The following is a 26,879-nucleotide window of genomic DNA, read 5'->3' as shown; positions in this document are numbered from 1 at the left end:
TACCTACCTACCTACCTACCTACCTACCTATCTGTGCTGGTTAGAAATTTGTCAACATGACATAAGCTAAAATCATCCATAAAGAAGGAACTTCAATTGAGAAAATACCTCTGTAAGACTGGCCTGCAGACAAGACTGTGGGGCATGTTATTGATTATTATTATTATTAATATGCGTGGTGCCAACACTGGACAGGTGGCACTGAGTTCTGTAATTCAGGCTGAAAAAGCCACAGAGAGCAAGATATCAAGTAGCAGTCCTCGTAGTTTCTGCCTAAAGGTTCCTTCCTCTGAGTTCCTGTCCTGGCTTCCCTTTATTATAGACTTGCAAGCTGTAAGATGAAACCCTTTCCTCCGCAGATTCCTTTTGGTCGTGGTTGGTTATCACAATAACAGAAAATAACTAGAACACAATTTTTCTGTTTGATCCATGCATCCTTGCCAATCTCAATCTATTCAATTATCCATCTATCTATTTCATTTCATACACCTTCTCTATAAACCCATCTAACCTCTTAGTCATCCACCCATCCATTCCCATTAATCTATCAAATCATTCACCCACCCCCATACATCTAGCTCCCTCCATATGCTTTATCATCCATCTATTCATCCCCTTTCATTCATCCATCTATCCAGACACTCAACCACTTCTTCCATAAACTCTTCCAGTCCACCTACCCATTCAGTTATTCTTCCATCTACCCTACCCACCAATATCCATCTATCCTATTCATCAGTCCATCTACTCTCTTCCATATGCACACATCTATCCATTCATGCCCTTCATCTGCCTTTACCAACAGCCATCAATCCATCCATCCCATTCATCTACCCATCCATCCTCACTCATATAAATCCATCTATTCATTCCAATGAAGAACATCCTTCTACCTCATTCACCAATCCATCTAACTAACCCACCCATCTACCTTCACCCAACCACAAAGATCCATTAGTCATTCCTCTTCCTTGCATCTTTTATTTAATGAGGGTCTACCATTCACCAAGCACTGTGTAACATGGGACACAGATCACACATTAAACTCATTGAAAACAGTATCTGCATGAATCTTTCTGCCATTACATATCAAGGTGTAGTTCAGGTAAGGCTTGACACCTAAGTATAACTGAATCAAAGAAAGAATAAGCAGCCCTTGTCTTTGAGAACTCGCAGTCTAGACAGAAGACTGACATTAAGAATTGTGACTTGGTGAGGCAGGGTTACATATCCACCATGAACTGAACAGGAGTGGGACTGAGGTGAGCCTTCTTAGCTGTGTGAATCACCATGATTCCCATATGATCAAGAAACCAAAGTAAAACAGACATATCCCATGGTGCCAGGTCTGCATGGTTCCCATGGATACTGACATGGGTCTCTGGATCACTCAGGATCTGACTTTCTTGCCTTAGGCCACCTACCTCTGTTACCTGAGGTTCTATGTGAACACTACCAATATTGCACTGACCTCACTCATGCTTCCTAAGCTCCATTTTGTCTGTTTCCACCAGTTCAGGCTGATCCAACAAAACTTCTCAGACATCTATGTGTCTGGGAGACACCAGAGTCCCTGAACATCTTCCTGGAGGAGCAGGAAGGAGGAGCACTTAACTCTAGGCACAAGGAGACTGCCAGGTGCCTGCTAGGCAGCTGGAGCCCTATGCAGAGGGATTTCCAAGCTCAGAGGCCAAATGACAGCTGGGTAGGGAACACTCCATTTGGGTACCCACTGTAAACATCCAAGAAATCTAGTGATGGCTACCGAGAGGACGTTAAAAATAATTACCCTCTGAAAATATTAGATTTGCTCTGGATTGTTCATTACACACAATGGTTTAATAGGACTTTTATTGAATAGCTGCAGAGCTCTGGGCCGAAATCAATTTGCCTTACACGCGGAATTTTGATGTGTGCTGTTGACTTCCCCAACACGGAGCAATTTGTAATAGCTTTGGCTCGCTGTTGTTTTCAAAGCTCCCTGCTACATCACAAGCATTTATTTCTGACCACAAAATTACATTTATTCAACAGAAAGCAGCTCTGGGTCTTTAAGAGGTTAACTTCTGGAGTGCTTGGCTGCTCTCCAGCACTGAGGAGGAGCGCGGGTGCAGTGGCCCCCTGTACACAGGGGCGGCAGCGCCAGGCGGGCGGCCGTGATTAATAGAGTGCTGAGTGCGCGCCTTTCCACATGCGAGCTGCTCAGACCCCGGCTCCCATAGATCATGGGCTCGGCCTCGACATATCTGACTAAAATTGAATTTGGCTTCTCTCTCAACCGTTCATTTCCTATGTTATGCAAGGTTATATCCTTTTCTGCATGAGCAGAGCTAAACCAGCTGCAGCTTCGGAGGGGAAAATGTGCTTTCAATTATAGAGCTGGCCTACTTGCCTTAGCACAGTCCCGCGTGCCTTTAATTGAGCCATCACCCAGCCAACCTCTAGGAGGACCCTGTGCTGGTTTGGCCTTGGGGTTTTGCTCTAAGATCTTTAAAATGCACCATTCCCATTGCCACCTTAGCCACAGTGGTCCCTTCTACTACTCCAGAAGGGCCCAGGGCTTGAGGGTGGCTGAGCTGGATAAGAAAGAGGTCCAGGGCAGAGGGCCACACAGGAGAAGGTATTAGTCAGTCTGACCTATCCTCAAGGTGGCTAGAGCTCTCTTTCGCGCTCTACAGGGACCCCATTAAAGATACTTTATTTACTTACTATCTGTCTTATTGGTGCTAGGGATCAAATCCACGGCGTTATGCATCCCATGAAAGACCTCTACCACTGAGCCATAACCCTGTCCCACTCTGTCCCTTGCTGGGGGACTCTAGACAAGTACTGTACCACTGAATCATCTTCCTAGTTCTTGGTTGTAAAGGAAATTGTATCTAACACAAGTAGGTTTGATGACTATTGTTGGAGCACATAGGCAGTTTTTTGCAAGGTTAAAAAAGTTTCTATTTGCCGGGCGATGGTGGCGCACGCCTTTAATCCCAGCACTCGGGAGGCAGAGGCAGGCGGATCTCTGTGAGTTCGAGACCAGCCTGGTCTACAAGAGCTAGTTCCAGGACAGGCTCCAAAGCCACAGAGAAACCCTGTCTCGAAAAACCAAAAAAAAAAAAAAAAAAAAAAAAAGTTTCTATTTATAGCTTGCTAATAGTTTCTCCTTAATCATTTTTTAAAATTTTTAGCGTTATTTATTTTATTCATGAGTATGCCTGATAATATATCTGTATACCGCTTATGTGCCTTGTGCCTGTGAAGGCAGAAGAGAATTCTGGATCCCTTAGAACTGGAGTACAGGTGGTCACAAGCTGCCATGTGGATGCTGGGTACTGAACCCGGATCCTTTGCAACAGCTGCTTTTAACCAATCCGTTGAACAGATTTTTATCAAAATATTTTCTTATATTTAGTAAAATGGCAATTCTCCATTCATCTGGCCATGTTATAAAGTAATAATAATGTGATCTTCTACTGTTAAATAAAACTATTTTAGGGATACAACAAGCCTAGTGGCTTCCACTTACCTTTCTTGGAGCTCCTAAACTATTTATTTATAGCTAAATAAGAATGACTTTGATTTTCCTTCTTGTTCAGTTCTTGTCTGATTCTGACGTGAAGGTTATAGTGGCTTCAGAGGATGTTAGGAATTTTCTGTCTATCCTATGAATGCTGACAGAACTCTCTGAGAGAGAGCTGTGTGCACTGTGTTCTATAGTGCTTTGCTCCTAGCATCACTGCCATTATCTTCATCAGAGCAGTTGTGATAACTTGTAAGTGACCTTCAAGATGGAGCCTAAAAACTAGTATCCATCACAGAAGATGTTTTGGGAGTCACTGCACACTTAATCACTTCCTCTTACATTTGTCAGATATTTGCATACAATTCTGCTCCAATCGCATATGGCTTTGTACATGTGGCACGGGGTACACAGACTGTGGAAGTTGGGGCTCCTCCTATGTAGCTACAGGGATGTTGCTGTCCATTTGGGGTGAGATTCTGTGGTGCTGTAGTTGCTCTGGGGTTATCCAGGCTTCTCGCTTTTTGTTTTTATATTATTATTACATACTTTGTATATAAGCCCAAGAAGCTCACTGTTTCCTCAAGTGGGACCTTGGTGGCATCATCCGTGGTGCTCTATAAGGACTGTGATTCCCTGACTAAGGCAATGTACTCCCTGCAAGAAAACGCCATTTCTAGAATTTTCTCTTCTCTCCTTGTCCTCTCTGAGAAAGGTGTGGCCTGGAAGGTGCAAGATCAGGGAGCTACTAGCAGCACTAGTGTGGAACCTGGGAGAAAACTTTAGGTAAAACCTCACAGTCTTATTAGAAGACAAATAAAAGTGTGGAAAACTTGAGCTAAGCAAAAACTTTCAAAAAGTATTACAGTACAGTTTACCTATGATTATAAATCAAATAGATAAAAGGATAAAACAGAAACGAACAAAAAAAGTACCCAAATGAACATACTCAACGTTGGGTTTTTTGTTTGTTTGTTTGTTTGCTTGCTTGCTTGCTTGGTTTTGGTTTTTCAAGACAAGGTTTCTCTGTAGCTTTGAGACCTGTCCTGGAACTAGCTCTTGTAGACCAGGCTGGTCTCAAACTCAGAGATCTGCCTGCCTCTGCCTCCTGAGTGCTGGGATTAAAGGGGTATGCCGTCACCACTCAGCTCAAGGTTGGTTTTTCAAAAAACAACTCACACAGTTGATAACCCATTTTACTAGTTAAAAAAAAAGGTTAAGACAATGTAAAGAATCAAAGTGAAGAAATATATCAAAGCTTCAGTAGGTTAAAAAGATTAACGGGCTGTAGAGGTGGCTTAGGCTAGTTAAAGAGCATTTGTTGCTCTTGTAGGAGACCAGAGTTCTGCTCCCAGCATCCAGATAGTGGCTCATAACCATTTGTAACTTCAGTTCCAGGGAATCTGACCTCTGTATGTCCCAGGTGTGAATATGTTTGTTTGTACTTAGACAAGGTATTGCCATATAGCATAGGCTGAACTGGAACACACTACGTAGCTGAGATCTAGAACGAAATCCTCCTATCTAAGTCTTCTGAGTGCTGGGTGGATTACAAGAATGCTTCACCAGGCCTGGTTATGAGGGATTATTTAAATTACTGTTGGAGTAGACATGCTTCAAAATGGATTGAATACTGAGTGAGGTTAACTCCTGCTCCCAATTAATTGTCTGGGCTTGTGAAACAGAAAATTAAGTACAGCAATCAGTCAATCTAATTTCAACATGAGTTAAATTTGATGACTTTGCCATAATAATTACATGTAATCATTATGATCATAAAATTTCAAACTTTTCAATCAAAGACAACAGTTATTATTGGCTTTTTCTAAAGGTATTTCTGATCTACTTTCATCTTAACAGCCTGTCTGTTGGGGAGACATCAGGGAAAGCGGAGAGTGGAAGGGTTTTTAGGAAGCAAGACACATTCAGTACCATGTCCACAGCTTCTCACCCAGTCTGAATAAAAAGGAGAAAGTAGGGGTGGAGAGATGGCTCAGAGGTTAAGAGCACTGACTGTTCTTCCAGAGGTCCTGAGTTCAATTCCCAGCAACCACATGGTGGCTCACAACCATCTGTAATGAGGTTTGGCGCCCTCCTCTGGTGTGCGGGCATACATGGAGGCAGAATGTTGCATACATAATAAATAAATAAATAAATAAATAAATAAATAAATAAATAAATCTAGAGAGAGAGAGAGAGAGAGAGAGAGAGAGAGAGAGAGAGAGAGAGAGAGAGAGAGAGAGAAAGTAAGCTGGGCATCAGCATCCATGTCTACGCTTCCTGAATGAGGATGTGACCAAGATGCCTTATGCTACTGTTGTCATCCCTTCCCACCATGACGCAGACTACACCTTCAAACTGTGAGCCACAATCAACATTCCTTCTTTAAGTTGCTTCTGTCAGGTGTTTTTTCACAGTAATGAGAAAAGTAACCAACACAAAAACAAAAGGTGGCTTGAGCAAAAGTGAACATAAAGACTCACTTACCTCCCCTTGGAAGCTCTTGAGCAGTGGTGCTACCTGCTTGCGCAAATCCTGGGTGGAAAGGAGGTCAGGAAACAGCCATGGGAAGAAAGAGAAGATCAACATGGGTTAGGATTCCTACGAAGGCTCTGTGCAGATCATTACCACAGAAAATCACAAAGCAAGGCCTTGCTCTAAGACAAAATGAAACAAAACAGTGTAACTTCTAACATGCACATGTTGTGTGTGTGGTATATGTACATGTTCATGTGAGATGAGTGTCTTCCTCACTTGTTCTCTGCTTACTTTTTGAGGCAGGGTCTCTCAGTGGCCTGGAGTTGATTCAGCTAGGTTTTCTGGCCAGAGAGGCACCAGTGTCTCTGCCTTCCAACACTGGTATTATTAAGTACATGCCCTACACATCCAGCTTTTATGTGGGTGCTGGGGATCAAACTCAGATCCTCATGCTCACATGGCAAGACATTTTACCCACTGAGTCACCTCCCTTACCCATAGTTTCCTAAGGGCTGCATTCATACATGTGGAGAAACCAATATTTTTTGCTCCTCCACTGGATGATTCCTCCACACTATGTTCAATGACAGAAAGCAATGAGATGCATTCACAGGCTTTTTTATTTTTTTTACACAAACATTGTTACCTGTGGAGACTAACGGCCCCCAAAAGATATCTTGAGGCCTGTGAATACATGAGTTCACACAGTAAAGTGACATTGCAGCTGTGATTATGTTAACAATCCTGAGCTAGAGAATCCTGGACCATCCAGATGGGACTAATGTCATTGGAGTACCCAAGAGAAACACAGGAGTCCTTCCAAGAGGGAGTCAGGAGGGGACTCTGACACTGAAGCTGAGATTGGGAGTACAGGAAGATGTGGGGTCCTGGCCAGAGGATAAGCATAGCCTGGCAGAACTGGCACAGGCTGGAACCAGACCTCCCCAAAGCTTCTGGAAGGAATGCAGCTTTTGCTGGCACCTCTATGTCCACCTCGTAAATCCTGTTCTGCATTCCTACCCTCCAGCGGTATTAGATGATGTATTCCTGTTGTTATAAGCAGATGGTAGCAATAGGGAATAAAATATTATTCTGTTTAGCCCACCACCCCTTCCAGAAGGACAGGATAAAAATCTAACAGTGAAGGGCAAAGAAAGATTAAAAGCAAAAATGACAGGAGAAAGATTTGTGTTTCTTGGGTTTGTTTGGTTTTTGAGACAAACTCATCTAAACCATCATGTAGCTCAGGATAACCTTGAACTTCCACCTCCCAAGGGCTGGAATTATACAGCCCTTCTTATAAAAAAATTAATTTTATCATTTATCATTTTGCATCTATCTTTGTACGTGCATGCAGGTGCCCACAGAGGCCAGAAGAGGGTGCTGGATCTCTTGGAACTAGAGTTACAGGTAGTAGTTAACCGTCTGTGAACAGAAACCTAGCCCTCTGCAGGAGCAGCAAGCACTTTTAACCATTGAGTCATCTTTCTAATGAGCATTGGATGTAGTGGGGCACACTCGTACTTCCAGTACTTGGTAAGTAAAGGTAGAGAACCTCAGAAGTTCAAGGTCAGTCTGAGCTATATAAGAACTCGTGTGGTGTTCACAATCACTTTACATTAAGTCTTAGTATACTGGACATTCGCTACATGGCTCAGTGGGGAGGAGACACAGGGCCTGGTGGCACGTCCTTTGCCACAGGTGCTTGACCCTCTCTATCATGGGTAGCTCATGCCAAGAGATGTATTTACAAATCAGTACTCTCCTGGGAGGGAGGGTCAATGGGAGAGGTTAAGATGCGGACAAGAACTCTAAGACAGCCAGGAGAATGCAGAGCTAAACAGAAGGAGTTCCCAAGAGAAGGGTGTTGCTTCTACAGAAAGCTGCAGAGCAAAGGACCAAGGGAAGATAAGACTACATTTAGCAGCTGGGAAGCTCCAGGGAACAGAGAACAGCTGGAGTAGGTTTGGAAGCTGCCATAGCAAATGTGTTGAACCTTTAGTTAAAGCATAAGGGGAAAGGACAGGGAGAAACATGGCACCAGCAGTCCTTAACCTTTGCCCAGTGATCCCATCTACACCATGGCTTGGAACATTGAACAGAAGGATGTCCACAGCTTAGAAGGGGAAGGAATTTGTCTAAGGTCAGGGAGCTGGACGAGTTAGGAACTGAACTGAACTCAGTCTCCCCACCAACCTTCCTCTCTAGTTCACACTAAGCTAAAATTGTATAAAGAATTAAATCACCACAAGTGTGGAATGGCATAATGTAGTAGCCACCAAAAGAGTAACATGGTACTGATGGACACGTATGTCACTCAGATGGCTTATGAAAGTCACATGTAGTGACTTGTGCACAAGTGAGGTTGACTCAGGAGGATGGCAAGCTCAAGTCCAACTGAGCTGTACCAGTCAGGTCCTCTCTTATAAAGCCTCATTCAGAGGATTAAGAGAAAAGCTGGGGGGGCTGGAGAGATGGCTCAGCAGTTAAGAGCACTGACTGCTCTTCCAAAGGTACTGAGTTCAATTCCCAGCAACCACATGGTGGCTCACAACCATCTGTAATGAGGTCTGGTGCCCTCTTCTGGCCTGCAGGCATACACACAGACAGAATATTGTATACATAATAAACAAACAAACAAACAAACAAACAAACAAATAAATAAATATTTAAAAAAAAGAGAGAGAGAGAAAAGCTGGGTAAGGTTACACAATGACAGAAATGAAGAGCCCCCAACATGGGGACCACAGCAGAGAAAGGGACATGGGAGCCTTTCATGGGTCAGTGGGGGCCCAAGTCCAGGTAGTCCCTGGGCTCCCCAAGCCCGCCTCTTGGTATAAAGTTGGCCTTATAAGAAAACTACTGCCTGAAGCAAGGGGGTAATAGAATTATCTCTGCAGCCTAACAGGGTTCTAGGAAGGCCAGAGAGCTACACCTCTCAGGACAGGCTTGTTGAAGCCCTTTCTAATTATTTGGGGCTTTTAAAAATAGGATCTCACTGGACTTGAACTCGATGTAGTTAAGGATAATCTTGAACTCCTCAATCCCCCTGCCTCTACCTCACGGATGCTGAGAATACAGGAATTACACATGCCAAGCTGGTGTGATCTGGGGATGGAATCCAGGGCTTTGCCAATTGGGCCACAATCCCAGTCCCTGAAGCAACCTTTTGATATTAAAGCCAGATGTGTATCTGTGTGCACACAGGTGCATGTGCACTCCCTACCCTTCCCAAAGGCTGATGGGAAGAAGAAATGACTATGTATTCACATGTCTCACACAAACTGACACAGATGCACTTCAAACCACCAGCTAAAAGTCACTCATTCTAATTTTATTTCTCAGCAGTTTGAGAAATGCCTTATCTCAATCTGCTGCCTGCAAATATTATCTGGTTTGTTACTAAACTAAGGGGAGAGACTCAAAGCTGCTCAGTTCTGGCCCACCATCAGTTAGCATGGACAGGAAGTGATTTATCCTCTTTTTAAAGCATGGTGTCCTTTGTATTCTAGACAGCCACTGAAACCACAGTCTCTACTGTTTCTGGTCTTGGGTCACCACTGTTGCAACCATCGTGACAATTGCCAACTGAAGAAAGGTGGGGTTCAGGTTGATTGAAACCACACTGGAATGGTAACTGTTTAAAAGTCCTAAGAATAGAGTTGAACACTGATTTGAGTTAAGGGTTTTTCAGCATTATCAATTTTTGTCCCATCTAGTATCCTCACTAAACAAAAAGCAAAACAGGTCTTAATCACAGAAAGTGGTGCTCTTGTGGGAACATCTCATGAGGAGATGGTTCAGTCAGTTAGCTGCTTGCCGTGCAACCATGAGGACCTTAGTTTGATCCCTAGCACCCTGGTAAAAAGCTAGGCATGGAGAATTCCTGGGCATATTGGGGTTCACCAGTCAAGCTGACTCACTGTGACACACATGCTAATTAGAAGCCTTGTTTCAAAAAGCAAGATGGAAAATTCCTGGGGAATAGCATGAGATTGACCTCTGACCTCTACACAAACCTATACTACCTATTCCTACACTACCTATAATCACAACAAATATATACACACATATACAAACGGTAAATGCATTTTTTTATTAGGGGAAAGAAATGCCCTTGAAGAGATTACTATCAGATGTCTGTTGGAAAAGGCCAAAATGATTTGTTTGGCCCTCTCTCTTGAGCATATAGCAAAAAAGGTTACATTACCAGAGAAACTTCTATGCAGAAACAATTTTCATTATTTTGGGCTGGAGAGTTGGCTCAGCAGTTAAGAAGAGTACATGTTGCCCTTTCAGATGACCTAGGTTTGACTCCTAGCACCCACATGGTGCTCACAAACCATCTGTAACTCTAGTTCCAGGTGATCTGAAGCCATTTTCTTGTCTCTGTAAGCATCAGGCATTCATGTGGTGCACATACATACATACAAACAAAACACTCACATACATAAATAAGAAAATAAATAAATCTTTTTTTAAAAAAAGTTGGTTGAGACAGTCACTCTGGCTTAAAAGGAAAAGAGATAAAATACAAAGAATGCTCCAACTATGTTCTTAGCCCTGCCATTTAGGAGGTGTGTGGACTCCATAAACATGTACTCAAAGGCCCTCATGGACCTGGAGTTTGTTTATCTGAGGCCCAGAAGAAGTTACTGGAAGACTCTGTCCCTTCTTTGAGGTCTTAGGTCTCTAGTCCCTTGTGACATCTCTCCTGCTTCCAGCCCCTCAGACCTCCGGTTTAAGTGTCACCTCAGGATCCAGATTTGCCTTGTTCAGAGTTGGGGCCCACCTTTCTTCGCTCCTTAATTTTAGCTCACATTTTCTTCTTGTGTCAATGTGTTTGAAAAGCTGGGGTAGGGCTTAACCCAGGTAAAAACGGAAGACTGGTTTTCACAAAGAACCCTCAGAAATATTTAAGGTGAGGTGACATGTCACATAGCCACATAGGACTGGAAAACATCATTTATTAGGACTTTATGAAGCCTTCACTTTGCCTTCATTATCAAAACCTCAAAGCCAAAAAACTCTTAGTCAGGGATGGTGGTGTGAACTTGTGGTCCCAACACTGGGAAGACACAGACGGGCAGATTTCTGGGGCTTGCTGGCCAGCCAGCCTAGCCTACTTGGAGATCTCTGGGCCAGGAAGAGACCTGGTATCAAAAACCAAGGTGGATAGCTCCTGAAGAATGACACCTGAGGTAGTCCACTGACCTTCACATGCACATGAATAGATGATCCCCAACACACACACCCCACAAAGGAAATTCTGACTGAAAATGTCTTACAGAGCCAGTAAAGTAAATGAGTTTGCTGCCAAGCCTGGCAACTCAAGTTCAACTCCAAAGTTTATATGATGGAAAGAAAGAACTAACCAAATTCTCTGACCTCTCTCTCTCTCTCTCTCTCTCTCTCTCTCTCTCTCTCTCTCTCTCTCTCTCTCACACACACACACACACACACACACACGCATGTTGTCTGTGCACCATGCATGCCTGGTACCTGAGAAAACCAGAAGAGAGCATCAGATCCCCTGAAACTGAAGTTACATACAATTGTTAGCTGCCATGTCGGAGCTAGGACTTGAACCCAGGTCCTTTGCCATTGGTCTTAAATGCTGTCATCTCTCCAGCCCCCAAAGCACATTTTTATATAGCCTACTGTGCTAAAATTAATAGCACCAAATGCAAGACATACCATTATTCTAAACTGCAGAAACAAGTACTTTTATATTTTAATGGTCATCATGATTTATATTGACCCTGATTCTGAAATGGACAAAACACACAAAAATCTAAGTATGATACCTGACAAAATAGGATTACTTCAAAATTTAATACAGTACAAATAAAAGGCTGCAAGTCACTGCTCTTTTTTTATCTAAAAAAAACTATAGTAACTCCTATTTAGTTACTATATTTATTTAGAGACTATTGTGATATTTTGTATTAAAAAAAAAGGAAGGGTCCTGGTCTTCTGAGATACATACAAGTATTCGTGACTTGATTTATAGGCAGGAATGAGGAGACTAGGAAGAGAGAAGTAGTAATGGCTGTAACAGGCATGATGAGATGAGTCTTAAGGGGGTGGTGCTACTCACCTGGTCCTGTGAATATTTGAAATAGATCAATTATATCTCTCTCCAAAACACTGGGCCTTCTGCAGAGCAATCACAGAACTGGCAGAGTTAGGAAAATGGGGTCAGGACTGCCCTTTGAAGCCACAGCCTTTGAACTGGTCAGTGGAACTTGCCAGTTGTCAAGTTCACCTGGGAATGTTAGAGTCATGCCATCCTATACTCAGACCACCTGTCTTGCCTTTCACAAGGAAACTCATATCAGGTCAGGACTTTCCACCGAGCTGGGAAAGTGTTGAGCTTTGGTAGAAATCTCTCTGGTGAAGAGTGGCCAAAACATTGGTGCTTAGTAATACTTGGTAGGCATTTCACTTAAACCAGGCATTGGTGGTTTACAATTACAATGCTTTACATTACATTCCATAGTTGTAATCCCAGGACTAAGGAAGCTGAGGCAGGAAGGTTGAGAGTCAAAGCTTTGAGGTCAGCCTAATGTACATGGTCAAACTGTATATAAAAATAAAAATTTTTAAATAAAAAAAAGGAAAGTTTGATTAAGTGGTTGGGGATGCAGCTTATTTCATATAATGCTTGCTTAACATGCATAAAGCCCTGGGTTTGCTTTCAGCACCACAGTCAGGTGTGATGCACACCTGCAAACCCAGCACTCAGGAAGTGGAAGCAGGAGGACCAATTTAGGGTCATTCTAAATAGGACTTACTTAAGCCCAGCCTGGGCTTTAGGAGACTCTGTCTTTTTTTTAAAAAAAAAAAAAAAAAAAAAAAAAGGAAAGGGGGCAGGGGAGAAGAAGAAAGGGGAAGAAAATTCGCAGGTGCTTACTTTACTAGGAGTTTGCTTTAGTGAGACGTCAAGTGGACGGCTCCCCAAATCCCCAGCTCTAGAACAATGTGAACCTGAGAAGAGGAGGTGGAAATGGCTGAAGTTTCTTCTCAAGCAGCCCTCCTCTCCTCTGAAAGTGGCTGAAGATGTAGGGCTAGGCTCTCCTGGTCCTCCTCCCAGTGCCTGACACATGGTCTCCAGGCTCCTTCCTCTGTCCATGTTGTGTCGCCAGTGCCATCTGACTCATGAGTCACACTGCACAGGGGTTGTCCAGAAGGAACTGCTAGAGTTCCTTTCTAGAAAAGAGGGAGTGGGATTCTAGTCCTTGTCACAGTGGACAGTGCACCTAGCTCTTTACAAATACAGAAAGCATGGCCAGGACTGCAGCCCAGTTGGCAGAATGCCTGTCTAGCATTCCTGAAGCTCTATGTCCCATCTCTAATACCACATAAGCCGGGTGTAATGATGTATGGCTATAAATATGGCACTTGTGAGCTGGAGGCAGGAGGATCAGGCATTTGTAGTGAGCTCCAACCCAGCCTGAGATACAAAAACTCTTCTGAAAGAGAGAGAGCGAGAGAGAGAGAGAAAGAGAGAGAGAGAGAGAGAGAGAGAGAGATCCAAAAAACTCAGATTCCAGAACATTCGTATGCTAGGTAGGAGCAATTTAAACAGGATGATTTATTCTGTAATCTAGATATTTCTATATACAGAATCATTTAAAAAATCTGGATTCATTATTGATAAGTACAAGAAAGTGAGTACATACGAAGTTAATACAGCCCTCTAAAAAATAGTACAGCTTCTTGAAAAAGAGCAAATCAATTTCCCCTTCCTATAAACTAACGACAAGATTGCCCCCCACATCCCCAACTTTTCCTTCTTGGTATGTGTGTGTCTGAGACAGACAGATTGACGGCAGACCTCACACCTCATTGTGCAGCTCATGCTGGCCTCCAACTTATGATCCTCCTGCTTCCTTCCTCCTGAGTGCCAAGGTTACAGGTCAGGACCACTAAACAATAATAAGGGGCCTGCTGTCTTAAGAAGTAAGCCATCCATCCTCACAACAATCTGCAATCCATGAAGGTGCAGAGCATCATAGCTCCCTGTAAAGGGAAATTAGCTCCAAGCATTTATTCCTGGTGTCATTTACAACACCCATGATTCCCCTTTATCAACACAGCCAAAAACCCAGGCCAGGTGTGAAACTTATGAGTGTGGAGGCCTGAGGTTGATAGTGACTTCCTCAATCACTCTCCACCTTTTCTTTGAACAGTGGCTCTTGTTGAACCTGGAGCTTGCTGATTCAGTTAGACTGGCTGCCAGCAAATTCTAGGGGTCCTCCTCAGCTCTGGGACTGCAGGCATGAACCAACACAGTCAACTTTTACCATGAGTTCTTGAGATCAATTCAGGTCCTCATGCTTGCATGGCAAGTACTTAACCAACCCCAAGAAGAAGGTAGTTAAAACAAGATATGATACTTCAATTGCAGAGTTCAACTGAAAGAGAGTTTGGTGAGAAGTGAAGTTTCCCTTTGTCCCAGGATGCAGGAGCCTTCACTTCCCATCTCATCACAAGAAGGTGAATGGCGTGGCTATTGATGGGCTTCAAGCTTTCAAATGCTTTTATAGATGAGCATACACCCTTTCCAGTCTCTGTGAGGTGAAGGAGTAGTTTTAAATGTCATTTAAACTGGGGTGTTAAATAAAAAAATCTCTCTCTACAACAGCATTCAGTATGACCTGGCAGCAACTCAGAGAATTTAGTTCACAGATTTACGAAAATTCCATTAGCTTTAATTATTTATCAGCAGTCGAGTTAGATTACAGTTCTTGACCTATTTTCACAATGGATGGGCCACCCAGCAATGGAATAGATGAACAGTCTTTTTCCTAAACTGAAATAATAGAAACATATTTTAAAGAATGAAACCCAAACATGTAATTACCATGATGCAGACCCTGCCACGTTGCCTTTGTCTCCAGATAAAATGTAAATCTTTGTGAGGTTTTGGTTATTAAATAAGATTATCTAGAAAAGGAGAAACTCACTCGTGCTATAATTTCTTCCCATTTAAATTTCTTTGCCCCATTTAAAGCATCTTATGTTCTGGTGGAGAATCTCAAATGTGATAGATGTGACTTTAGCACTATCCCAGTAACACTGGGTAAGGGGAGTTTCCTGGAGTCACAGAGTGACTGGAGGTGTGTGGAGATCAGGTGTGGGACTCTAGTGGGTAAGTGGTAAAGTTAGTCAGTGAGAGACATAAAGGACAGAGACACTGAGTTCCCAAGCAATAGCAGCTCTGCCAGGTTCACTGCTGAAGATCCAGCATCACTTGTGTCCCACCCATAATGTCTGTCAGATTTGAAAAGAAACAAATCAAGGAGAAGGGGATGGTTCCAGATGGGCATGGGTTACACTGTAACAAAATGACTGGTGGGTGCATGACAATTTCTTGGCCTATTGCAGAACCTAAGTGTTGGAAGGCAAGGGTTCATTTAGCTAGTGTCTTGGGAATCATGGCTTTTTCAAGACCCTGTAGCAAGTCAATTGAGTTAAAACTTCTTGCTATTTTGGCATTTCTCAAAAGCAGAGTTTTCTAGAAGCTCTAATATCCTTACTCCAATGTTGTTACAAACTTCCATATTCATCTCTAGCATGGTCAACACCGATAGACCTTGCCCACCCTCTTTTCCTCCCTGCCTCCCTCCCTCCCAAAAAAATCTTGATATGGCTCCCACTGGCCTCAAAACATACTATATAGCTGAAGATGACCTGGAATTCCTGATCCTACCGTCTCCCCCTCCTGAATGTTGAGATTACAGGTGTGCACCACCATGCCTGATTATGGAACTCACTCTACCAACTGAGCCACATTCTATCCCCTATTGCTCTCAATTTAATGAAAATAAAATGCTGAGAAATGGCTATTTCATCTGAAAACTAATGGCTGCTGGGAGTTCAAAACCATGTTTTTGCTCTGAGGGCCAATATGCAATACAAAGAAGTCAGATGTTTTAAAACATCTGTGGCCTAGCATCCCCACTTGGGAGAGTGTCAAAACACTCGCCTGTTTTGCCCAGCTCCCAAATCCTTGGGTCCTAGAGGAGGCACATGCTGCTGACACAGCTTGGTAGACAGAGGGCCAGGAAGAGAAAAACGAGAAAGTCACCTCAGATTTCTGCGATCTGTTCTCAAAACGAGTCTTGTTTGTCTTTCAGTTGATCCCAATATTCTTCAGTTTTTTCTTTCTTTTCTTCTTCTTTCAGTGTGTATGTGTAGGTACACTGTCAATATTTAGGTGCCATCCACCTTGTTTTTTGAGACAGGGTCTCTTACTGGCCTGGAGTCAACCAATGAGGCTCCTACTGACACACCTCTTCCAAGGCCACCTTCTCTAATCCTTTCCCCAACAGTTCCACGAACAGGGGACCAAGTATTCAAACATGTGCTATGCAGACCATTCATATTCAAACTACTGCATGCATATTTGTACACATGTATGTAAGTGCCCGGAGGTCAGATGTTGGATTCCCTGGAGCTGGAGTTATTGGCTGTTTTGTAAGCCATAATATGAGTGCTGTGAACTCAAGTCCTCTGGAAGAGCATCAAGTGCTCTTAACTGTTGAGTCATCTCTTCAACCCCAATTGTTTAAAAAATATGTAGTAATCATGAATAAGCAGTCAGTGAAGGTAAGAAACCATGCCCCACAACTACAAACCCAATGCCAAACCATATTTACTTAAAACATTTTTGTCAATTACTTATTTCACAACTCATTTTTCAAGGTGTGAGCTCTGTAGATTATAAATGATATCACAATATCAAGGTTGTACAGGCCTAAAAGCCACATGCTGATACTCATTTTTAGGATATAGCTGGTTTAATTTTCTCTTCTTTATGCTGAATGCATATTTCTATGATAAGTAACTCCACTTTATCATCAGAGGAACAAGTCTCAGGAGACAGTGTAGAAGATTTGAAACACCACAAACCAACATCTAAGGAACAAAGATGGTCCTACACAGCTACAGTGTGAACAGAGAGAGGGTATCAATATTCAAAACAAGGACATGGTGTGTGTGTTGTAGTGTGTGTGTGTGTGTGTGCGTGTTTCTTAAAGGCAGACTGAGGCTTATGCATGTAGAACATATGCCTAGAATCTCCCAATGAGGAGCTAGGGACAAGGCTCAGCTTAAGAACTGTTTTGTACTATTGCCAGAGCCTTAGGTTCAGTCCCTAACAATCACAAAAACAAACAATCAAACAAACAAATGTTTATATAACTTAAAGTTAGTTCTCAAACATGCCATGTCTCCATTTCCATTGCTTCCTCATCTGAAAGCCTGGCCTCAATTTATCCATCATTCATGTGTACATCACTTTATAAGAGGAAGATGCATGGGGAGGAGGGTCCTTTGTCTCAGCTTAATCACGAACATATACTGTTTATTAATATTTAGTAGCTTCACAGAGCAGCTCAGGAGTAATTAATAATAAACGATGAGCAAATCTACTTGCAGACACAATGCTTACTGCACACGATCAAAAAGAAGCTGGATCCTAGCTAGGTGCCCAGTGGTCCGTGAGGAACTAGCAAGTCCACAGAGATGGAATCTAAATGAGGTCTGCTTGCACATGACTTTCCCCTCTTCCTCTTCTACTGTCATTTCTTATGGAAAATAACACAGAGCCAGCTACTGGCACAGGAAACGCAGACCATAATTTCTTAATTTCTAGACGAAATTCTTTATGAAACATGATGGCCTACAAAATGTCTCACGAAGCAGGCAACTAGGGAATGGAAATCTTTGAAAGCAGCTTTTAAAACTATTTGAAGATGTTCCGAAGCATCTCAAAGGAAGCCTGTACCTGCATGGGAGGGAAAACAAAATCTTCAGGACAGAATGAAGCATCCTGACCCAGGTCCTTACCCTGAGTGCTGTGTGTGTACTGCTAAGAAAGGAACTGAACTTCATTCTACCCAAGAAGGTCCCTTTTGGGACCTCCAAAAATCAGCTCCTCAGATTCATCCAGTGTTATCTAATAAGTATCCCCAGAGAACTCCCAAACTAAGCAGCTGAGGTTTACCATGGTAAGCAAGGGTGGAGAGAAAAGGCACACTCTAGAACATTCTAATGTTCAATCTCCAAAAGATTTCTGAGCCAGTGACTTTTCATTATTCACTAGTCTGCAGTGCTTACAGAATACAGTTACCTCTCTCATTATTCACAGGGTATTGGCTTCAACCCTGCACCCATCTGAAACAGTATCTGTGGATGCTGAAGTTCCTTACATAAAATGGCACCATACGTACATAGAACCAACTTGTACATCTCCACACAGTGTACTCTGTAAACCATATTTTAATTTCTATTTTGTTGAGATTTGGGGGGTGGAACTCAGGGAATTACCTGTGCTAAACAAGTGGTCTACCACTGAGCCATGCTCCCAGCCTTTCACTAGAGATTCTAGGCCAGTGTTCTTCAGTTGTACACCAACCAGCCCCAAATTATCTCTAGATGACTTGCAACACTTGTCATAGTAACAATGCTATGTTTCTAGCTGGTATAGTGAGTCATTTCAGGAATAATCACAGAAAAAAAAAAATCTTTGCACATTCAATACAGATGAAAATTTCCATATTGGTTTTTCACGACAGGATTTAGACAAGGCTGGCCTTGAGCTCACAGAGCTCCGCCTACCTCTACCTCTGGAGTGTTGGGATTAAAGGTATGCGCCACCATTGCCCAGCTCCCTCAATATTTTTAATTTATATCCAACTATATATGTATACGGAAACTGAAGGCATGGGGGTGTCGACTACATAAAGAGCTGTTTAAGAGCATTAAGAAAAAGTGTAACAGTCAACAGAGAAAATGGTTTTAAAAGACTTTTGAAAGCAGGGTGTAGTGCTGCATGCCTATAGTCCTAAAGTTGGGAAGTTGAGTCAAGAGGATCATGATTCTAAGCAAGCCAGGGCTATCTAGAGAAACTGGTTCAAAAAGAAAAAAACATGCACACAATTTTTTAAAAAAATCAATTAAATGCTTTAGGAATTCCTCTTGTCACCTCTCATGCCTCTTAAACAAGGGCAGGCTACAGGCAGTCTTGAGATTCTCTCTTGACTCTCAGTCTGGCATCCGTACAGTGAAACAGTTTAGCAAAGAAATCAGTGGAAGGCTTCTGCTATCCAGAGCCGCCTAACTGGCGGGATGAGTCATACATAAGTTCATAGATGTCAAAAGCAGCTGCCCAGACTTTTCTGTTATTACCATATACGGCTAATATAGATCCACTTATCTCCAACCATCATTCAGTGGAGCTCCAGCAATTTCCATACCTTATCTCTCTTCAGAGTTTCTCGATCTGCAACTCCAGGACATAAGACTGTGTACCCAACCACAGGACCTAAAATCATCACCCTGGGCTGCAAAATGTGTGCATAGCTAAGTGTTTGAATAAGGTCAAAGTACAGGGCTGTTTGCATTCCAGCAACATCAAAAGAGAATAGCACAGGACAGTCAGGATTCAAAAACAACTTTACCTGAGTAGCGCCCCCACCCCCAATGCGTTTTATATCGCATACTCAGAAATAGTTTAGAAAATTGTGCTTGGTTGGGATTATTTTTTACCTATTCCTTATTTAAATGATAAAAATATTTCAGGTTCCTACAAGCTGGGAGAATTAACTGGGTAAGGGCTAGAGGTGTATGTAGCTCAGGTGGTAGAGTGTTTGCCTAGCACGATGAAGCCCTGTGTTCAATTTGTAGTACTACATAAACCTAACACGGGGCAAATGCCTATAGTCATAGCACTGAGATGGTAGAGGCAGGAGGACTGAGAGTTCAACATCACCCTCCACTACATAGTAGAAGCCAAACTAGGATACTTGAGACCCTATCTGAGCAACAAAACAAAAACCTAACCAACCAACCAACCTAAAAAAAAAAAAAAAAAAAAAAAAAAACACAAAACCTCCCACCTAGACAAAACAACCGCCCCAAACTAATCAAACAATCCAAGAAAAAGATTAATAATTATCTAAGGAAATGGTCCATTCATAGATTCAACCAATAAATTTCTATGGAGTCAAACTTATAGACAATCAAAGAAATACATCCTTAGACCTGTCTCTAACTTCCAGCAGATGAGAGAACAGACACCCATTCTCGAAATGGCCAGCAGTTGATACTCCATGACCCAACTGTGTTTCCTGGGAGTTCAACCAAAGATGACACAGCAAAGAGGGCTTATCAGTCTTGCCTTCTAACTTTCATTTTCATATTCTCCCATGTAGTAAATAGAAAATCCTTAACTACAACTTTTAAAAGCTACAAAGACCTATAAAAAGCTACTATAGACAGCCGGGGATATAGAAGTCCAGGCCCCAGGCATCCAAACATCTACTCTGAGGTACAGCTAAGATTCCCCAAGACTTGAATAAAAAGGAACTAAGGCTTAGTTAGCATGATGGTACATACTTGTCATCCCAGCACTCAAGAGGCTGAGGCAGGGGGATCATGAGTTTAGGTCAGTCTAGGCTACAGTGCTGAAGAACGCTACCCTCTGTGGTTAGGATATGGCAATTTCTATTCTGTAATCAGAGCAGCTAAGATTGCATACACATGAGACTCTCACAAGACTGGGCATCCTGAGCCAGAGTATAGCTGGTGGGCCAAACCTCTCTACCATGTAGCCTTACTGTAAAGAAGTAGGAAAGACTACCTGGGGGAAGAAAAGGAGATGTGAAGAACTTGGGGCTGAAGAGACCTGGTGGGGTGGGGAGATGAATCAGCCAGTAAAGCACTTGCCTTCCAAGAGCTATTGTGGACAGCTAATCTGAAACTTCCAGGTCAACAAGGAACTTTGTCTTCAACAAAAGGTACCTGGGAAATGACAGCTAAGGTTGACCTCTGACCTCTACACATACATGCACACATCCACCTGTGTGCACATGCACACACACAATAAGGCCTGGCTCACTTGATTTGCTGTACCTCCAATAAAGCTCAGCAGCTCCCTGGTCTCCATGGTTCTATTTCTTAATCCTTCCAGTAACTGAGCTGCTGCCCTGTGGAGCCTTCAGGACACATTCTAAAGGGTTATCCTGGGAAATGTGCCAAGTTTAGTGATAGGTTAAAGTCTGGCCACATCCTATAAAACGTCTGATAGCAGCATATACATACCAGCACCAACGTGCAGATTTACAATCACTCTGTATACAGGACATGTGGTATTTGGGAACCTAATGCCTTCTACCCTAAACTATCTGGATAGAATGCCAAACTGAGACCTGCTGGTGCCCCACACTGCTGTGCCCTGATGTCTTCTATATTTTCCTGGAGGTACTAGAGATGCAGGCCAAGCCTTTGAACATTCATTCCAGTTCAGGTTAGAACGTGTATCCCAGATTTCCTGGGCCTCCTTTCTGTCCCCAGATGCTCCCTTGGACCTCAGGCACGGTGAACCTGAACTTAATGAGTGATCAGGAATAGAGCAACTGTTGAAGAGCTATTAGAAGTTCCTTTTGCCCATTAGGAAGCACACAGTCAGGACAGGGTCTGTCCTCTAAAAAAGATACTTTCTTATAATTATCTTTTATTCTTTTTTGAGTCAGGGTCACATGCAGCCCAGGCTGGTCTCAAACTCTCTAGGGAGCTGAAGGTGTCCTTGAACTCTTGACCCTCTGGCATCCACCCATACATGCAAGAATTACAGGCTGCTAAATGTGAAGTGCTTGTTCTGCCTGCACTACTCAAGAGAAATGAAGGAGAGGAAGGGGCCTACTGAGAGGACAGTCATTGATAGGTGCTAAGAATTAGTCTAGTCACCTAGCTACCTGTCATACTTGAATCACGCACAAACAGAATACAGATATGTGCACAGATGGCAGATAAGGAAAGGATAAGACCCAAAAAACAAACCCAGAAGGAAAGTGCAGGGCAGATGCATAATCCAGGAAAGGGGTGGGAACGGAGCCAGTGAAGGTTTAGAAGCAGAGGTTGAGCAGAGAAGAAGGGAATCTAGAAAGAGGACCCAAAAGAGGCAAGCTGGGTGCATATTAAAAGCAGGGTAACAAAATGGTTCAACAGGGAAGGTGATGGCTGACAAGCCTGAGCACCTGGGCTGAATTCAAGGGACCCCAAAGAGTGGAAAGGTAGAACCAACTCCTTCTTGCAAGTTGTCCTCTGATCTCCGCAGACACCATGGCATCCCTACCTACACATGTTTATGCACATACATACTAAACGAAAGATTAAAGAACACATCGACAGGACCCAACTGTTGAGGTGGCTCGAGAGACCACTACTGCTCAAAGAATCTAAAGAACATAAAGAACACTCACCAAAATGGCTCAAGGTAGGTGAAACCCTGTCCAGAGCCTGTTGTAAGACCATGACTCTGGCCAGAAAAGGCATGGAAAGCCGGCCTGAGGCCACAGAGCCACATACAACACACAGGTAGTGCAGCCATGCTTGTAACTCAGAACAACAGTGGTTCTATGAGCACCAAAGGGGGACTGTGAGATGCGGGCATGGCCATTTTTAAAAATGCTCTGGACTCTGTTGAACACAAATGTGTCTGTGACAGGGTTTAAGTCCGCAGCAGGGGAGGGAAAGAGACCAAATCTGCAGAACTATGCTCATAACTAACAGGAGATGGTCCACTTTGGGTCGGCAAGCTCCAGCTAGCCAGCTAAATCCAGCTGGCTCCTGGTATTTTTATGGTCTGTGAGCTAAGAATGGTTTTTACACTTCTAAATGGTTACATTTAAAATGGTTATGTAAGTGAGTACATAATATCCTGATTTTGCCTTTTGCCCAGTCAGGTCTAAAATATTTAATGCCATACCCTTCAAGAGAAAGTTTGTGGTCAGATCTGTGGTACTGGGCCTGTCTTCCCAGCTACTTGGGAGACTGAGGCAAGAAGAATAGAAGTTCAAGGCCTGCCTGGGAAGCTTGATGAGACCCTGTCTTTAAAAAGAAAAGGTAGATAGATAGATAGATAGATAGATAGATAGATAGATAGATAGATAGATAGATAAAGGTTTAAGAAGCTAGCTCAGAGTTGAGCGCTTACCCAGAATCCCGAGTGAGGAGAGTGCCTGCCTAGTGTGTGTCAGGTTTGATCCCTCGCACTATAGTCACATACAGAAGTTGTGGACCTCTGATCTGTTCCTTTCTGCTTGTCCCACCCTCTTGCACAAGGTAAATTTGTGAGAAGGATTTGCCTTAGCCATGTGGAATGAGCCAGGCTTTGGAATTCAGGCACGTGTGTGTCCTGTGAATGTCTGAAGCCCACTATGATCTTGTGTAAACTGAAAAGCCATGACCCTCAACATCAGTGAGGCCCCATATCCCAGATTTCCCAGCCCAAGAGGCTGTTGTAAACATCAAATGAGACCTGGAACATGAATATGTCTGTGAAAGCTCAAAATGCTTCTGGAATAGAAATTTACTTGTGGTCATTTATGAGCCTGTTTATCACCAGCATCTACTCTTCTCATAAATGTTGCAACTTGACATCCTATCTCAGTCCAAGACATATAGCACATGGGATGGCAGGGCAGGAATTTGCAGAACTGCCAAAGAAGTGACCTGGGCATTCTGCCCTGTGTCCCGTGACCCTGTCTCATCAACAGGTCAGGGGCACCTCTCTTAGGCCAGTTCCAGTCATACCTCACTAAACACATCCTCATGGTAGAGGAAGATGTCAAACTCAGGCTAAAAATGAGTCACTGGAAACCTACACTCGAGTCTGTAGTCCACTATGGAAAAACTATCCCAACTATAGCCAGATATGGATGAAGGGGGACATGGGAATGAGCTGTGTATTTTGTGGGAGACCTAGAATGTTCAACATCATATGGAAGCTGAAACTCAAAGTATTCCAAGCAGAGGGCACACTGAATGTCACACTTATTACTAAAGGAGTTGCCAAGTCAACTTTCATGGAAGCATCACTTTGTTGTCCTGGCAGCTTCAGGTGCCTGGTCACTCACACTAGTGTGACCCAACATACTCATGCTGCATTGAGGCTAATAGGCTGGGGGAGGCTTGCTGAGGCAGCCAGGTTGCCACCAGAACACAAGTCTTTCAACCCAGGGAGGATCCAGGCTCTGACCCATGTGTAAAAGTCCCTTTCCTCTGTGAGCTCAGGCTGGGCAGGGATACCCCGATTCCAAGTGGCTTTCTTGCCTTCTCTCTGTGTGTGTCTATGCACATGTTTATTTGCATGTGTGCATGTGCGTGGAAGTCAGAGCTCCAGACGGTGATATTTGTAAGTGCTTTATTTTTTGAGGCAGGGTCTCATTGGCCTGAAAATTTCAGATTCAGTTGTGTTGGCTGACCAGTGAGCCCCAGAAATCCACCTGCTGCTGCCACCCCTCCTCCTCGATGCTGTGATTATAAGCACATTATTCAATGAGACAACTAGAGTGGGAGTCGTGGGTCTCAGGTTTCACTACTGTTTCAGTGCAAGTGGCTAATTAGTAGGGAAACAATTTGGACCAGGGTAAGTCTTGCTGCTTTGAGTAAACCTGCAGTGAATGTCAGGAATGCACTTGTATCTGCTGTGTGCCTTGCATGTATACAGCCAAGAAGTTACATAATCCTCACCCCTCATTCTTCCTTTTTTTCTGAAATAGGGTCTTGTTATAGGCAAGCTGGCATCAAACCTAACAATCCTCCTGCTTTAACCTCTGTGTGCTGAGATTACAGGTGTGCTACCACACCTGGCTGGTCCTGGCCTCTTGAAGTGCTTCAGGGAGGACAAGACACATTCACTGACAGCACAGGAAGGCAATTTCAGGAGGCCATGCAAGGCAGACACAATAGAAGCCTGGACAACCAGGCAACCCCTTGCATGAAGCCAATCTCTCCTCCAGGCAGAAGAAACTTTCTTTTGGAATTCCATGCACCTAACACCACCCAATACAACTGCTTTACAGGAGAGAGAACCCAGAAGCGAGGCCAGGCCACTCTAAGGTTGATGCTCCTAATGCTTATAGAACCCACTTGATGGAAGTGTTTATTGAGTGATCTAAAGGGTGGAGAGGGATCATTTCCCATTCCTACCCTTGCCCCTCACTCACAGCTAAATAAACAAGAATGACTCAGTTAAAAGGCAAAGAACACAAACATTAAACACGATTGTGTCCAAGCTAGAGAGGAAGGCCAGACAGCCTAGGGATTAACTAAAGCCCAGGAGGGCCAAATTGAAGGTCACAGCCAGCTCCCAGGTCTAGATTGTGGGTAGGTATCTTAATAATTTTCAGAAGACTTGAAGCTACCCGGTGATGGTGGTTAAGAGATACTGAGTCTAGACATGAGGACTGTTCCTAGTCAATTGTGACACTCCCAGCACCCAGGAGCTACTGGGAAGTTACTGGTTCAATGCCATCCTGGGCTACAGAGTGATGAAATGCGAAATGCTGGGGGTGTGGCTGAGCTGTAGAGCACTTGCCTAGCATGCACAAAACCCTGGGTTCCATCACTGGACCAGCAAATAGAATAAATTAAAGAAGAAAGAAGGCACTCTCTATCAAAAGCACAGACTGGGGAAACACTTGGAAGTGCTTTTGCTGACAAGCTGCCCGGGAGAGCCACTGCCGACAGAGGTCGGTTTCTATTTTAGTGCTAACATCGGGAAACAAGCTGAAGACACATGCGCCTCAATTCAGGGCAGCTGCTTTCCCAAACAGCTCAAAATAGGAACTCTCTACAACACACATGCACTGGCACGCACACGTGCCACACCACTCAAACAACCAGCAGACCCAGAGTTGGCACAAAGGATTTCATTTTCTTACAGAGCCTGAAAACTCTAAAGCCCATATACTTTAAACCCAGACCAGCTCCACACAGTTGTTCATAATCTTGAAGCAGGCTGCCTGTCACTCTTCCTGGTGCTCTGTGAGTCACCAGGGAAAGTTTAATCTTGAAAGCAACTGGACCACAAGTGGCCCTGCTGCAGATCAACAGGTCATACTCTGTCCATTTGTCACCAGCTTCAGCACAGCAGAAAACCTGTTCCCACAACCTGTAGGTAGGGTGCTCTTTCTGGAGCAGTGACAAGTCTGTTTCCCAGATGTGGCCGAGTAAATCCAAGAGAGGCATGTTGGCCAGGGAATTGAGATTTCAGACAATCTCACAGCACTTGCAGCATAAGTTTAAAGGAAGGCTTTTGCCTAGTAGGAGGTTGGAACGAAAAAAGACATCCTGATGCAGGAGGAAGCAAAGTCTGGGGAATGAGCAGACTCTAGGAGCCACCTTTCTAGAGCCCCCTCCACCACCAGAGTGCCTGGTCTCGTGTTGGAGGAAGGCCAGCAGATGCTCAGGCCAGGGACACAGGGTGAGGCCGGATTCCGTGGCTGCTGGAGGCTTACAGACCTTTTCCGGGCATCCTTCAGCAGCGAGGCCTGGCCCAGAGGAAACATACTTCAAAGCCTAGCTGTGAACCTGAGAGGTCAGCAGCTCCTCTCTCTCATATCCTTGACACAAGTCCGCACTGTTGAAGAGGGAAGAAGAAAACTGCTAGCAGTCAGCAGGAGGAAATGGCTTCCTGACTGCTCCCTCGTATGCCTTGGAAAGCCAGCTTTGTGCCCAGTCCACACTTGATGGGGCATGGGAGGCTGAGGTTACTGTCTTGGTTCCAAAGATCCTATCTTTTGTGCCAGTGGTGGACTCAACTTCATGAGTCCTTCCTTTTCCTCTTTCCAGAAGTCCTGTGAAGCCCAGGGGTGGAAATAGGAGATAAGGATGTCAGGTGTTTTTCAAGAAATCCTGGCAAAGCCATGACTGAAAGTGTGTGTCTTGGAGTATATATCATGTGTGCTTTTTAATAGGCCATCTCCAGGGTTTATGCAGATTGTTTTCTGGAGTCCATGTGGCAGGAAGAAGGAAGCTATAACGAAATGAAAGAAGGTGCTGCAAGGCTGAGGAGTGGCTCAAGCAACCA

General features: G+C 43.7%; 1 protein-coding gene across 6 annotated transcripts in view; it reads right to left on the bottom strand.

The window, feature by feature from the left end:
* The window catches only part of Cux1 (cut like homeobox 1), a 331,836-nt gene that overhangs the window by 162,287 nt on the left and 142,670 nt on the right, over nt 1-26,879 (bottom strand). For all 6 annotated transcript variants that reach the window (XM_057765876.1, XM_057765878.1, XM_057765877.1 and 3 more), the window contains exon 3: nt 6,002-6,049. In XM_057765876.1, coding sequence (XP_057621859.1) covers nt 6,002-6,049 — 48 coding nt within the window. The remainder of the gene's footprint in view (nt 1-6,001; nt 6,050-26,879) is intronic.

This window comes from Chionomys nivalis, chromosome 3, assembly GCF_950005125.1.
Source record: "Chionomys nivalis chromosome 3, mChiNiv1.1, whole genome shotgun sequence".
NCBI lineage: Eukaryota > Metazoa > Chordata > Mammalia > Rodentia > Cricetidae > Chionomys > Chionomys nivalis.
Note: the sequence above shows the minus strand (reverse complement) of the source record. Positions and strands in the feature narration are given on the sequence as shown.